Here is a 12982-nt window from a genome sequence, read left to right as displayed (position 1 = left end):
GCATATTTTGATATTCTTGTGGTTGCACTAATAAAGGTCAGGAAAGACAGCCACAACATAGGCAAACTTTTGCTGCTCTTGGAGCTGCCTGAGCTGCCAACATCCTTTTCTTATTATTACCCGTTTATTTTTAGCCTGTGGGCCCGGGGCAAGTGAGCAACAGAGCCCACAACACTTTTATCAGCTCACGTTTGGTATGCAGCACTTCAAACACTTCCCGAGAGCTCATCAGGGGCAGCCCTGGACATCCTGGCAGGCAGAGGTGATGAGCCACCACCTTGAAACATGTGTGCCAAGGGGACAGGAGGCCCCAGCTGCCAAGAACAATCCTTTTTTGAGGCCACCACCCAGGATGCCTCTTGTGACCCTGCATGGTCCCACCACACCAGAGGCAGCACCACATTGGGGGAGACGTTTTCCTTTGCCCCCTCTGGCTCAGTGAAAAACACCCTTCACTGCCAGAGAGGAATGCAGGGTTCAGAAAAGCACCACCATGCTTGGCAGGTACCCCAAATATGCTTCAAGGGTCCTCGCTGTCAGAGACATCTGGGCTCCTGAGGCTGCTAAGACATCACTGTGCTGCATAAACAGAGAGATCAATGTTCTTAAGTGCTTGTTATCACAGCAATAAAACCAAATTAATGCTAATTGATGAGACCAGTTATCTCCCATGTTAATTTTGGAAGGAAGCCGTCTCACTACCCACACATCTTTTGCTAACCCATACCTTTACAGAGGACTTGCCTAGATAACAGCATCCTGCATAAGATTTGAATGAATTATTAAGTGTAAAACCCATTAAAATTATCTATAACAAATTACCATCAGAAAGAATTTCTACTATGGTTCAATAATGTGTAGTCTTTACCTCTAAGGCTTTGCATGCACATAAAGTTGTACTGCTCTGTCTACACGTGCACTTTACAACAGTGTAATCTCTCAGTTAAAGTGGATAGATGTGTTCAGTGACACACCATCCTTCCGTGCAGGAAGAGAAAAAAAGATATTCAGATTCAAGGGAAATTTGTAATAATAAAACTGTACACCTGTTCTAAAGCTAGGCAATAAAATGTATTGGTAAAAAAAAAATCTTAAGTGTTTTAGTGCCTTCCCTCTCCACCACGTACACAGCTGGTACTTGCACTACTAAGGTATGTGTGGACAGACACTTGGCAACTCTGAGCAAAGCAAGCATGCACAGACAGACAGGCACACACCACAAACTGACTGCCAGCCTCACACCTGTGTGTCTCAAAGAGAGTCACAAAAGATCTCATCCCCTGAACAAGGAAGACAGCTCCTTAACCCAGACATGGACAACATTAGATTCTGGATTTGAACACGGGCTGCTGAATTCCTTCTTCCCTTTGTCCACTGGTCAATTGTCTCCCATGGATTTATGCTGCCACCACCTGACAGAAGAGACCAACCTAAAGGCCAGCTGTGTTGTGGCCACTGACACGGGCTTTGACTCTCCTGCTGGGGCAGTGGCCCTGTGCAGGGACACATGCATGCCTGACAGGTTGCAGCCTGCTCACACCTGCTGCTCTGCTTTGCTGCAGTCCCCTCTTTTCAGAACCTTACCCAGTCATTCCCACCACAACTCACTGAAGCAGCTCCCCTTAAGAGATTTCTCAAGGCCCAGTTCAGGACTGAGTCTTAGACCAATAATGTTCTATGGCATCAAAGGTAGTTTTTGCAGGAAGCACTGCAACTGTTGAGCAAGGTAGGCAGTCTCTCTGGTATGACTTCAGGATGTTTCCTGAGGATGCAGAAAGGCTGGAGTGTTCCTTCTGGCTCACTTCCCTCCTTCTTCCTCTTCCTCTCCATAATCTTTCTTCTGGCAGCCAATGTGACAAGAGCAGTATGTACTCAGAGCCACCACAGGGGAAGCCAAGGTTGAGCCAAGCTGGAGGCTGGACAGAGGCTGCTCTCCCAGCGTGCCAGCTGCTTGGGCAGCCAGAGGAAGCAGCCCTCATTCCTGTCTCTTCCCTGGGATGGAGATGAGAGATAGTGGCTGCATAGGCATGACAGGCTGTGGAAAAGCAGGGGTAAGAAACCACCTGGTGGGGGTCCTGCAGCTGGCTTTGCTAGAGATATGGGGTACAAATGCATCTCTGAGGTGGGAAGCACAGAGGGGGAAGGCAGGACAGATACTTGACGGGGAGGCAGAGCTATAGGGTTACACATGCCCTTTTCAGTGCAGGGGTCAAGTAGGTACACTATATCTGCCCATAGCTCTGGTCAGCATTGGCACAGCTAGTGCCTCGTCTAACTGCAGCCAAAACATTGTACTAATACAGCTTTTTACTAGCAGCAGTAGCTTCTACAGATGGTAAGTAGTGAAACATGCTTTTAACCAAGTGCCAGCAACAACAAAAAAAAAAAAACCTTGTTTCCGTTTTTCAGTTGCAGACATCCAAGCGTATAGAAACAAACAAAAAAATCACATCAACTACATTTTTACTCTTGCCAAGAAATTATCAGTGCAAATGTGAGACTGCACTGAGCCTTTACATCACCACTTAAACATCAAGTTATGTACTCAAATATCTTGGTAAAATGCACAACTTTGAGACTTCAGTGTTTGACCATCATGAAATGCTAAATTACACCAAATTTGGCAATGAGGACCAGAATTCACAAATCCTCTTACTGCTCCTTCATGAGGAGGAAGTCTGTAAAACAGTTAACCAGGCAGTGACCCTCCTGTTGGCCTGCTTCAGAGACATACAGCAAGTGCTCCACACAGCAGATGACAGAGGGTGAGTTAACTTACTTAGGTGGAAACGTTGGTGAATATTGTTAAGACAGAGTTATGAATACATTCTGGGGGACTCTCTCCTGTTTGTGCACATCTACTTATGTGACATGGTTTTTATGTCCTAACAGCAGGACATGTTATAGCATTTATGGTGAATCTTCTCCTTTTTCCACTTTTCAAACCACTTCTACCAGATTTCCTGGGGGAAATCAGAAGGGGAGGGTGCAGTTACACATACAGCCTTCAGCAGCAAGCACAACACCCTAGCACTGTTAACAACCCAGGCACAGGTAAGTTAAGGACTAATTGACACTTCCCCCTCCCACCACTTCTTTAATATCTTCTCTCCCAATTTCTCCTGGTTCTACTCTACTTTTTCTACCCACATGGTCCAGTGAGGGGCTATGCTAGAAGCTTTCTCCACTCCCTGGAGTTTCAAGGCAGTCAGGAAACTCCATGCCAATCACCACCACCACAAAGCCCAGTGTTCTTACACCCCAGGTTTTTCCCATTCCATACGGCATTCCTCGCCACACACTGCCTATCTCTTTGCATGAATTACTGGAATAAGTGCTACTGTTAATGGTATTAAAACAAGTTTGCCATAAGACAGTCAGTTGCAAATGCCAGATAAAAATCATAACTACTATCTATTTCATCAAGTAAGACTTCGCTTCTTGCTGCCTCCCAGGAGACCACATAAAATATGACCTGCATTTCAAATGTAAGAAAAGAAATTATACAAACACCAGGGATGGCACAAGATACACATCATTTCCTGAAGTCTTCTGAACATATCCTAGCATAGTCTAAGCCAAGCACCAGAATATGTGCTTGAAGTCCCACTGATCTAAAAGTGCCTTTAAGAAAAAGTAGTTAAGTGAATTGCTGAACTGGAGCCAAAATTTTAAAAACACTTGTCTTATCACTTTGTATAAAAAATTACAGTGCAAGAACACATAAGCAATGATTAATTATATTATGACTTACAGACAGGAAAAATGCAGACATATATCTTGTTTGGATTTTCAGGTCCAGAAAGACAGTACAAAAAACTGTATTTATTTTGACCAAAGGATTCACATGAACTAGATGGACACAAGACTCAAAATGGGTATCTTTTTTGGCTACAAAGCAGGATACAATTTCCTGATGTTTGGCAAAAGACATGGCTACTCTGCCATTTCCAACTGCGAAGCTTTGGACAAACTGTGCTCTTTCCAGTCAGTGCAGATAGAGTGCTATGCTGTACTCCTGCCATTTAGACTACTCATTTTTATCTGGGTGGCTAAATATGAACATTTAGTAAGCCTCCATGGAACCACTATGGTCAGCAAAAAATCTCTGATTACTTTATTTGTGAAAAATCAGAGCAACAAGTAGGTTGTTTAATCAACTGCTTTCTACTAAGTGCTTTGCATGTAGGCACTAAGTTTATTCACCTACTAATCTTATCAAAGCACAATGCAAAGAGAAAAATGGCAGTAGGGGAAAAAGCTCCTTTCTGTCACTGAGAGATACTAGATGCACATGTGTGAGTGATGGAGGGGAAACAGAGCTAACAGCTCTCTCCAAATCATTCACAGGAATGATCACGAGTGGTGTGCTGACGGGATGACGTGCCTGTGAATAGTTTAAACAGTAGGAGATAGATGATTTACTTGGCATGAGCCTCTTTCATGATCTTACTTCACCTCACTGACTGAACCGAGAGACCTTCTTGCTTTTCTGACCAACTCTGTAACATCTTTTCAAAGCAATAAAAAATCTAAACCAAATTGTTATGTAGCGTTATGCATCAGTCAAAGTCTTCTGTCAAGCCCCATCAAGTTCTGTAGCACTGCATCAGCTATTCACCCTGGAGCCCACCACAGCAGACATCAGCCATAGGCACAAGTACCAGGAAGCAGTTTCCAAAACACTTCCCAAGAGCTCCTCTACTAATAAACCTTACCTTTTCACAGAAGCTTAGGGAGACGTGTTGTTGGCAGCTTTCTATCAATGTTGTTTCAGTCTTCAGCATTGTGACAGAAGGATTACAGCCATGACAAATCCGAGCCAGGGCTTTAAATTCCCTCAAGCTGGTATACACACATCCTCCTTCACAGAGGTAAAACTAGTAACACTTACTCCTAGGCTTTCCTTCCTAACCTCCTCACTCTCTCAAGCCATCCACTGCAAGATGGGTGAGTGCTATGGGACCTGCTAGCACCAAGGGACCACTCGCCCCTGGCCTGCTACACAATGGGAAAACACAATCCAATTGCAAGAGGAGCAGAAAAAAGTGAATACCTCAAAGAAACAAAAAAGAAGAAAGTACCTTGTCTTAGTAAGAGTCATCTTGAAACATTTGGTAAAAGTATTGATCTCTTCTAAGTGTATTGAGTTGGTTCAGGAAACATCAAAAAAATTCATCTAATTAAAAATGCATGCATGCTTGGATCACTGTGGTTCTATCTCTTCCTTCTCCCATCCTTTCCACACACAAATGGAAAGTATTGCAGTACTGTTCCACCACCACCTCAGGAAAAAAAAAATCTGTGCAATATGGAAGAGGATACTTTCATGTAGTAAATCAGAAATTTCACAGGAAGCAACATGCATGATGCTTCTCAGGAAGCAACATGCTTGCATGTAATACAGCATGCATTACATGTAAGCATGTAATGCATGCTGTATTACATTGAGCCACCATCCAGATAAATTTGCAAGTCTGAGAAAGAAGAGTTTACTGTGAAACCAAATAAAGGCATTGGGATTAACACAGCTGGAATCTTCAATGCAAAGCAACAGGCCACTTTCACTGCATACCTCCTGTACTGCATCAGTGTTATAAGAATCAATGTCCATTTTAACATATACTGCTATGAGCAATGAACTGTATGAAATGGACTGAATTATTCATTAACAATTACCTTGGGAAAAAGCACACAAATATTAATAGCAAGGATCATTAGGAAGAAATTCTTCGCAGAAAGGGTGATTAGATATTGGAATGGGCTGCCCAGGGAGGTGGTGGAGTCACTGTCCCTGGAGGTGATTGGATGTGGCACTGAGTGCCATGGTCTAGTTGACATGGTGGTGTTCAGTCACAGCATGGACTCAATGATCTCAGAGGTCTTTTCCAAACTATTGATTCTGTGATTCCATGGCCAGCTCTCCTCCCTCCCAGAATGCAAGCTCAGCAGGACAGGGCACTGAACTCTGAATCTTGTCATTTCCCCAGTGGCTTTCCCAAGGATACTGCACCTTGTGATGCCTCACACATCCCTGTGGGTACAAAGGACAAACACTCCCCATACACAGAGGCCTTAATGCTACCTGTATTACAGTCACACCAGCATTCAGTGAGCAATGGGTCCTCACATAAAAGCAAACTGAGTGGCACATACTTGTTTAGAGCTTGCAAGTGATCAAGCTTTGGCCAGCACACCTGTAAGGGAACCTCTGCAAGTCCCTGGCATTAAGAGCTGACATGGTAACAGCAAGAATTGCTACCACAGCAGGCACAGCAATGAATAAGTTACTGCAGAAAATGCATTACCAATATATGAGAGATTGTGGAAAATTTCACTGCTTTGCCACTGCTGTGTAATACCAGAGTCTAGCAAGACACACTGGACTGTAAAACTACAGACAACAAAAAAAAATTGCCCTGATCCACAAACACATGCACAAACTCAGGATAAACAGACCATTCATATCTTTACATTGCCTGAGAGCACTGATATTTCCCTTCACTTATAGGATTAATCACATTCTGCCTTTCTCTGGGACCATGGCTGTAAAGCACGTGGACAGGCTCCTGGCACAGTGTGATAAAGGTCACTGGGTGGATACAGACTTCTCTGGCAAGAGGGGGAAAGAAGGACCAAGAGAAGCTACCTGGCAGCCAAAGGCTCTGGTGTAACATACACTGAAGGCAGCAGGTTTTTGTCACTGCCTACCATGAAATAAGTTTGCCAGTGAACTACTGGTTCAGGCTTTTAAGAGTGATGAATCTTAAACTTCAGGTTTTTAAGAGTGATGATACATAACAGCTACTGAATTCAAGCTGCTTGCAACTTCAACACCTGAGTATTAACTCCAACACCATTCCCTAGAGGCTTCCCATGCTTCTGAACCCACTTACAGATATGTGCATCACTGTCTGTAAAATATTGATCCATTTCTCCAATACCCTTTCCCTGCTGAAAGAAGAATTTATCTGACAGATTTTCCAAGTGCCTCTTTCAGAGAAGTAGTTCTTTTGAAAGTTTCAAAAGTCATTGAGAATAATTTGATGAAGAACAAAAATAAGTGTTAATATGCCCAAGTTCATACTCATTTGATTGTCAAGTAAAAATTATACATTCCTGTGTATAATTAACCAGGCTAACTAATCTTGCTTGACAAACACAGATATAAACATCAGCTCTGACACTGAGCCAAAGCCACCACACTAGGATCTGTGCCAATGCTGAATTCTTCAGTCTCATATCATAAAATTACTTGTCTGTTGTATTTACAGTTCCAGTGGCTCTGGACTCTGCCGGCAGCTGGCCAGAAGAACAGATTTGAACTTGTGCATTATGGCAGAACATGTGCATTTGATTAGAAGAAAGAAATTATGCATATTTCTTCTGGATGGTGGTATTCATTAGACCTCCCATTGTAAACTAATTGTAAGGCATATTGCTACCCAAGTATCAAAAACATTTTGTAACATACAATATATCTCAAGGGGCAGTACCGCTTTCCAGCCTACTATAGCTAGAGTTTTCTGCTATCTCACTCTTCAAATTAGTACCTCAAGTCAGAAAATCCAGCATTTCACTGTGTTTTAATTGCAAAGGATAGAGTTTGAATGTTATAGAACAGCACTTTTCTTTCTTCATATACAAATGCAAAAATACCTTACCTCCTTACCTGAGATATGAGGGACTTTGTAAAACTAGTGCTGTGACATCTCATCCATTTCTTCAATCCTCAGGAACAGAAATCTTAGAAACAACCTGCTAGGCTGATCATATTTCAAAACATACTTAGGAACACCCCATCATATGATAGGCAGAAGAACCCACTGTGGTTTCCAGCAAACACTCACTAGCTATGAACTGCTACCACGAAAGACCTACTTCTCCTGTGACCACTAGAGAGGGTCCACCACGTTGGGATGAGCATGGCAGTGTTATGACAACAAGCAGAGGAAGCAAGTTTTTGAGAAGGTTCGCATCCCATAGGGACTTCTAAATTAACTAGTCTCACATTGAGAACACTTTTTTTTTTTTTTAACTTCAGGCCATACACTTGGCACTGAATGTGAACAGTTCTGTTCTGAGCTGAAAACATCAGTCACGGGCTTCCTTCAACACAGAGCAGCTCTTAAGATGATGAATTCTTGCTTTATTTTCAGACCAGCAGAACTCACTGGCGTCCAGCAGGTGCAAGATGGGCTCAAGGTCCCCAGTGGCAGCCCTGACATGGATTTCAGCCCTTGGTGGTACCCAAGAGGGTATCTGTGACTCAGAGCAGGACGTGCTGCTCTCACGGCGAGGTGCAGAGTCCACTCAGCCACACCAGTTCAAAGTACCTTCCACCCCTCGCCGTGAGGACCAGCGCAGCGCTGGCAACACGTCAAGCGCTGACTCAGCTGAGGGAGCCCAGGGCAGCAGGCACCCATGGCATTGCTCTGGGACCCTGCCCAGCCACAGGCAGAGCTGCCCTTCTCCAGCAGAGGCAAAATGACAAAAGGGCAATACCACAGCCTCTCAGCAGCAGATGAATTACACAGACACCCCACTGCAAACAGAACTTTAACATTTCCATACACCAGCCAACCAGCCTGGTTCCTGCCATACTCTCCCCTGACTCCTTAATCAGGGACTTCCAAGTTCCCCCAGGCTCTGCAGAGTCTCTTAAAAAAAATAAAACACACAAAACTCCAAAGACACACCACCCACCACCAAAACACTTCTCAAGTCTTGAAGGAGTAATTTAGAGTACAGTGTTTTCCTACAGGGCACTGCCTCAAGCCCCTGCAAATGCCAGTTAACCTCAAGAAGGAACCTCAGGACCTGGGGAGTCAGAAGCTGCAGCACATCACCCTTTCACCTGCAGTCCCTGGAGCATCACCTGATCCAGAGGGCACTCTGGGTGACTGGCCTCACAGACCTAGCTGCAGCTTTGCCTCTGACCTGAAATACCCACTAGCTTTTTTCCACCAAATAAAACTCCAGCAGAGTACTGACAGGTCCTCAAAAACAGAGTGACTTCTGTCCTCAGGCCAGAACATCCCTCTGCACAAGGACATCAATCTTCTCACTCTGAGGAGAAGATTGATCTTGGGTCAATTATGCCTCAGTGACATTCTTAACCATTTACCTACTAGAAAAGGGGAACCACTGTATATTATATTACTAGAAAATGGAGACTAGTTGATGAGAACACAAAAGCCAACAAGAAGTGCATTGTGTCCATCAACCTTTAACCATATTTTGATCATTTAACCAGCCAGTATTTTAAAATACAACTTACACCAAAGATAGATTTGTATCATTGGTCTGCAAAGATGAAAGGGGTTACATTTCATGATCAGCCCTCAAACATCAACCAGTAGCTCCTATGAATATCCAACACCCTTGAAAATTTTACTTCTGTTCATTCCCTTCGATGCAATCTTAACTCTCTTGAAATGCTCCTGAAATTAATTTGGAAACATCACAATCCTAACTGACTTGTTTTTCTCATTTAGCTGAAAGAAAAATTTCCTTTATTGGACAAAGTTGTTCAGGACTTATGTTTGTGTAGCTACAAAAATATGAAGCATTTCACACTAAACTGACATAATCTGACATAAGTTCATTTACAAGGGAAATCTCTCGCCTTCTTCCAACACTCAGGCTGAAGACTAAAGTCATACTACTTATTAAAAGTATAAACCTTTAAATAAAGATGGGCTGATATGACATAAGTATATTTTCATGACAAATTGAGTTAACATGTACCTAAAGGCTTATATTTTAAACAAATTGTTCTGAACTCTTAGTTCTGAGTAATATCTACATCCCAAACAATAAATTACAACAGCACATGTCCCACAAAGATGTTCTGGTCCAGTTGCCCATGAACACCCCACATCCTCACAAATGTTAAGCTGTGAAAGTTTTGTGGGCATTCATTTACTTGTATAATCCACCATAAAATAAAAATACGCTGAATTTAAATTTGGGATTTGTGTGTATGCACTCATAAGACTTCACATGATAAGTAGAATGAGAAGGTTTTATGGTGGACAAGAAATGTCTTAAACTGACGTGGGAACCTGCATGCACTGTAGTAATCAGTTGTTAGTCACAGGAATAATCTTCCTGCTGAAGGCATCCCACATCTCAGTTACAGACAGCAGCTGCTATTCCAGGGCCTCACGTACCCATGGTACTTCTTATTATAACAAGGGGATTGGTTACAATTAACATCTGATAAAAATTTCTCTGCATTTGGTTTTACAAATAATATTGAAATATTGAGTCCCTTTCAGTCCTGGACTGTTGTGCAGCACTTCCATGCTGTGCTGTTTGAAGTCTGACAACTTCCACATTAAAGCACAAGAGCCAGAAGTTTTTCTTCATTGTAAATAGCTTGCTGACTATTTATAAAACAAGTTATGTTCTTTTTTATTACTATTTGTAAAAAAATGCCTTCAAAAACACTAACACTCTTTTAAAATCATCTCTACAGCCCAAAGTCACTGCCCAAAAGACCCTTCTTCCCAGCCAGTGCCAACATCCTTCATTCATCCAGATGATTTGTTTTACAAATACCTTGTAAAAGACTGCACAGGCCCCTTTCACTCCAACTTTCAAGTAACCCTGCTCAATATCCACCCCTACACACGCCCCCTTAGCCAGAAATGCACTTTCAGTAGTAAACAGCTAAACAGAAATCACCCAGGGAAAGGATGGGAATGACCTTAAAGGTGTGCCAAGGCAGGATGGTTATTTATGCCTCCTAAGACAAGGCTCTCAACAGGAATAAGTCAAATCCAATCTACCCACATTTTAAAACACACCTACCCAAGCTTTAATTGATTGGTTGAATTGATGATCAGTAATTCAATGGAGCTAAGCACAAGGAACCTTTATTATTCCCACTACTGTGTGTAAATGTGTGGGGATGCATGTGCAGGTTTCAGTGTGCTCCCAAGCAACTGGTAAACATCACTGTACTTTTTTCTTCATTTTTCAGGGGAGAATCACAGTACCACTCACACATACCCTTAGTCCAGTGCAAGTTAGGATCAAGAGCAAAGCCTATTTCTTCCTATTGTCATTTTTTAAAGTTTTATTGTTTTTGATTCTCACATATCTCTAAAAGCAGTGGCCCTTTTGAAAATGTACTATGTCAAGTCAGAAATAAAAAATAAGGATGTTTTCAGCATTCAGGACAACAAAGTAAACTTAGTTCAAAGCTAGTTCACTTTGCAAAGTGAACCATAGCAAAACAGACAAGGAAAGAAAACACAAGTTATCCCACACTAATGTCATTACAAGTGGAAGTAAACTTAATTGGGAAAGAAACTAATAATACAAGTGTCCCCTCGGTTTCTGAGAAAGCCTATGAAAAAAAAAAAAACTTCTCTCTTTAAAACAAAAGTTTGCTGTGCTCAAACGAAACATCCAGTATTCTGTGCATACCCAACGCAGTAACGACAACATCTTTAGGTGCAGAACGGCACAAGATCTGTAACCGCGAAACTATTCAGGATAACACACGGGAGAAAACATCCAAACAATCGGATCAGAGCCGGGTACGTTCGCAGGGAGCGGGTGGAGATCTTGCTCCCCCGCGAAACGTAGTCCAGGTTTTAGGTGGGGTACGCCGCGCGCGGGTCCACGCTGTCCGCGCCGGGGTGAGCGCAGCCAGGAGCGGGGCGCAGCCAGGAGCGGGGCGCAGCCAGGAGCGGGGCGCAGCCAGGAGCGGGGCGCAGCCAGGAGCGGGGCGCAGCCGGCTCCAGCCCCGCCGCGGGAAGCGAGGAGCCGCCGGCAGCCCCGGGGCGGCTGCCAAGGGACGGCCGCTGTCACACAGGTGAAAAGGCGAGGGACCGGACGGGCTCCGGCAGCCGAAAAGCCCGGCGAAAACGCAGCAAGGGGAGCCCGAGGAGCCGCCCCGGAGCACCGCGGGCACCGGCGGGGCGAGGGACCCGCAGGGGGCGGCCCCGCTTCCAGCGGGACCCCCGCGCCCGGCGGCAAGGGCTGGAGAGCGGCTGCCGGCACGGAGCCCCAGCCGGGGCGGTGCTGCGGGACACAGGCACAGGCTCCCGCCGACAGCGCAGCCCCTGGAAAGTTTCGGGCAGGTGCCACGGGCAGCGGCGAGGCGGGTCGGGCCGGCGGGGAGCCGGTGCCGGCGGGCGGGCGGGAGGTCGGGGCCCCGCGGACCCTTACCTTGGATCGCTCTTTCACGTAGTACTTGCCGAGCCGGGTCCCGCAGTACATCACCAGCCGGTCTATCAGCGTGAGGAGAAAGTTGATGGCCTCGCAGCCCTCCTCCGTGCCTCCGATCCACTTGATCTGGTCGCCGCGGAGGTGCCGCTTGGCGACGCCGCGGCTGGGGCCGGCCAGCTGCCCGTCGGCCAGTTCCCCGTCGCGGTGCATCCGCTTCACCCGCTCCAGCACGCAGTCCCCCACCACCTCCCCCAAGAAGTTGTCCAGGTAGCAGAAGCCGATGTCGTGCAAGCAGGGCACGACGTACTCCAGGGCGATTCTCTCCAGGTCCAGCCTCATGACGTGCCCCAGCGGCATGGCGCGGCGGGGACGCTGCTCTGCCCGCGCTGGGAGGCGATGCCCGTGGGGCCGCCGTGCGCTCCAGGCCGGGCCGGGCAGGGGCTCCGCCGCGGCGCCAGGCCAGGCCAGGCGAGGCGAGGCAAAACTTTCGCCGCCGCGGGCTCGGCTACGCACCGCGGCCCGGCGCTGCGGGAGCGGCGGTGCTGCCGAAGCCCCGCGCAGCTGCTACTGCCGCTGGCGCCCCGGCGGAGTGCGGGAGCGCCCCGGGGCGTGCGGGAAGGGCGCGGGCAGCCCCCGCCCGCAGCGAGGAGGGCGCAGCCGGCCCCACGCTGATTAACACGCCGGCTACGTGCGGGATGTGTGCTCGCGCCGCCGCACGTGGGAGGGGCCGCCCGGCGCGGCGCGATCGCCCCGCCCCCTCCCGCCCGCGGCGGCCCGGGCGGCCAATGGCGTGCGG

The 12982-nt window shown here is 46.2% G+C and overlaps 1 protein-coding gene across 1 annotated transcript in view; it reads right to left on the bottom strand.

The window, feature by feature from the left end:
- EGLN3 (egl-9 family hypoxia inducible factor 3) overlaps positions 1-12899 on the bottom strand; it is a 28344-nt gene extending 15445 nt beyond the window's left edge. The window contains exon 1 of the mRNA XM_039705237.1: positions 12187-12899. Coding sequence (XP_039561171.1) covers positions 12187-12543 — 357 coding nt within the window. The 5' untranslated portion in view covers positions 12544-12899. The remainder of the gene's footprint in view (positions 1-12186) is intronic.
- Between the last annotated feature and the right edge of the window lie 83 nt (positions 12900-12982).

This window comes from Passer montanus, unplaced genomic scaffold (assembly GCF_014805655.1).
Source record: "Passer montanus isolate IOZ18808 unplaced genomic scaffold, ASM1480565v1 scaffold18, whole genome shotgun sequence".
NCBI lineage: Eukaryota > Metazoa > Chordata > Aves > Passeriformes > Passeridae > Passer > Passer montanus.
Note: the sequence above shows the minus strand (reverse complement) of the source record. Positions and strands in the feature narration are given on the sequence as shown.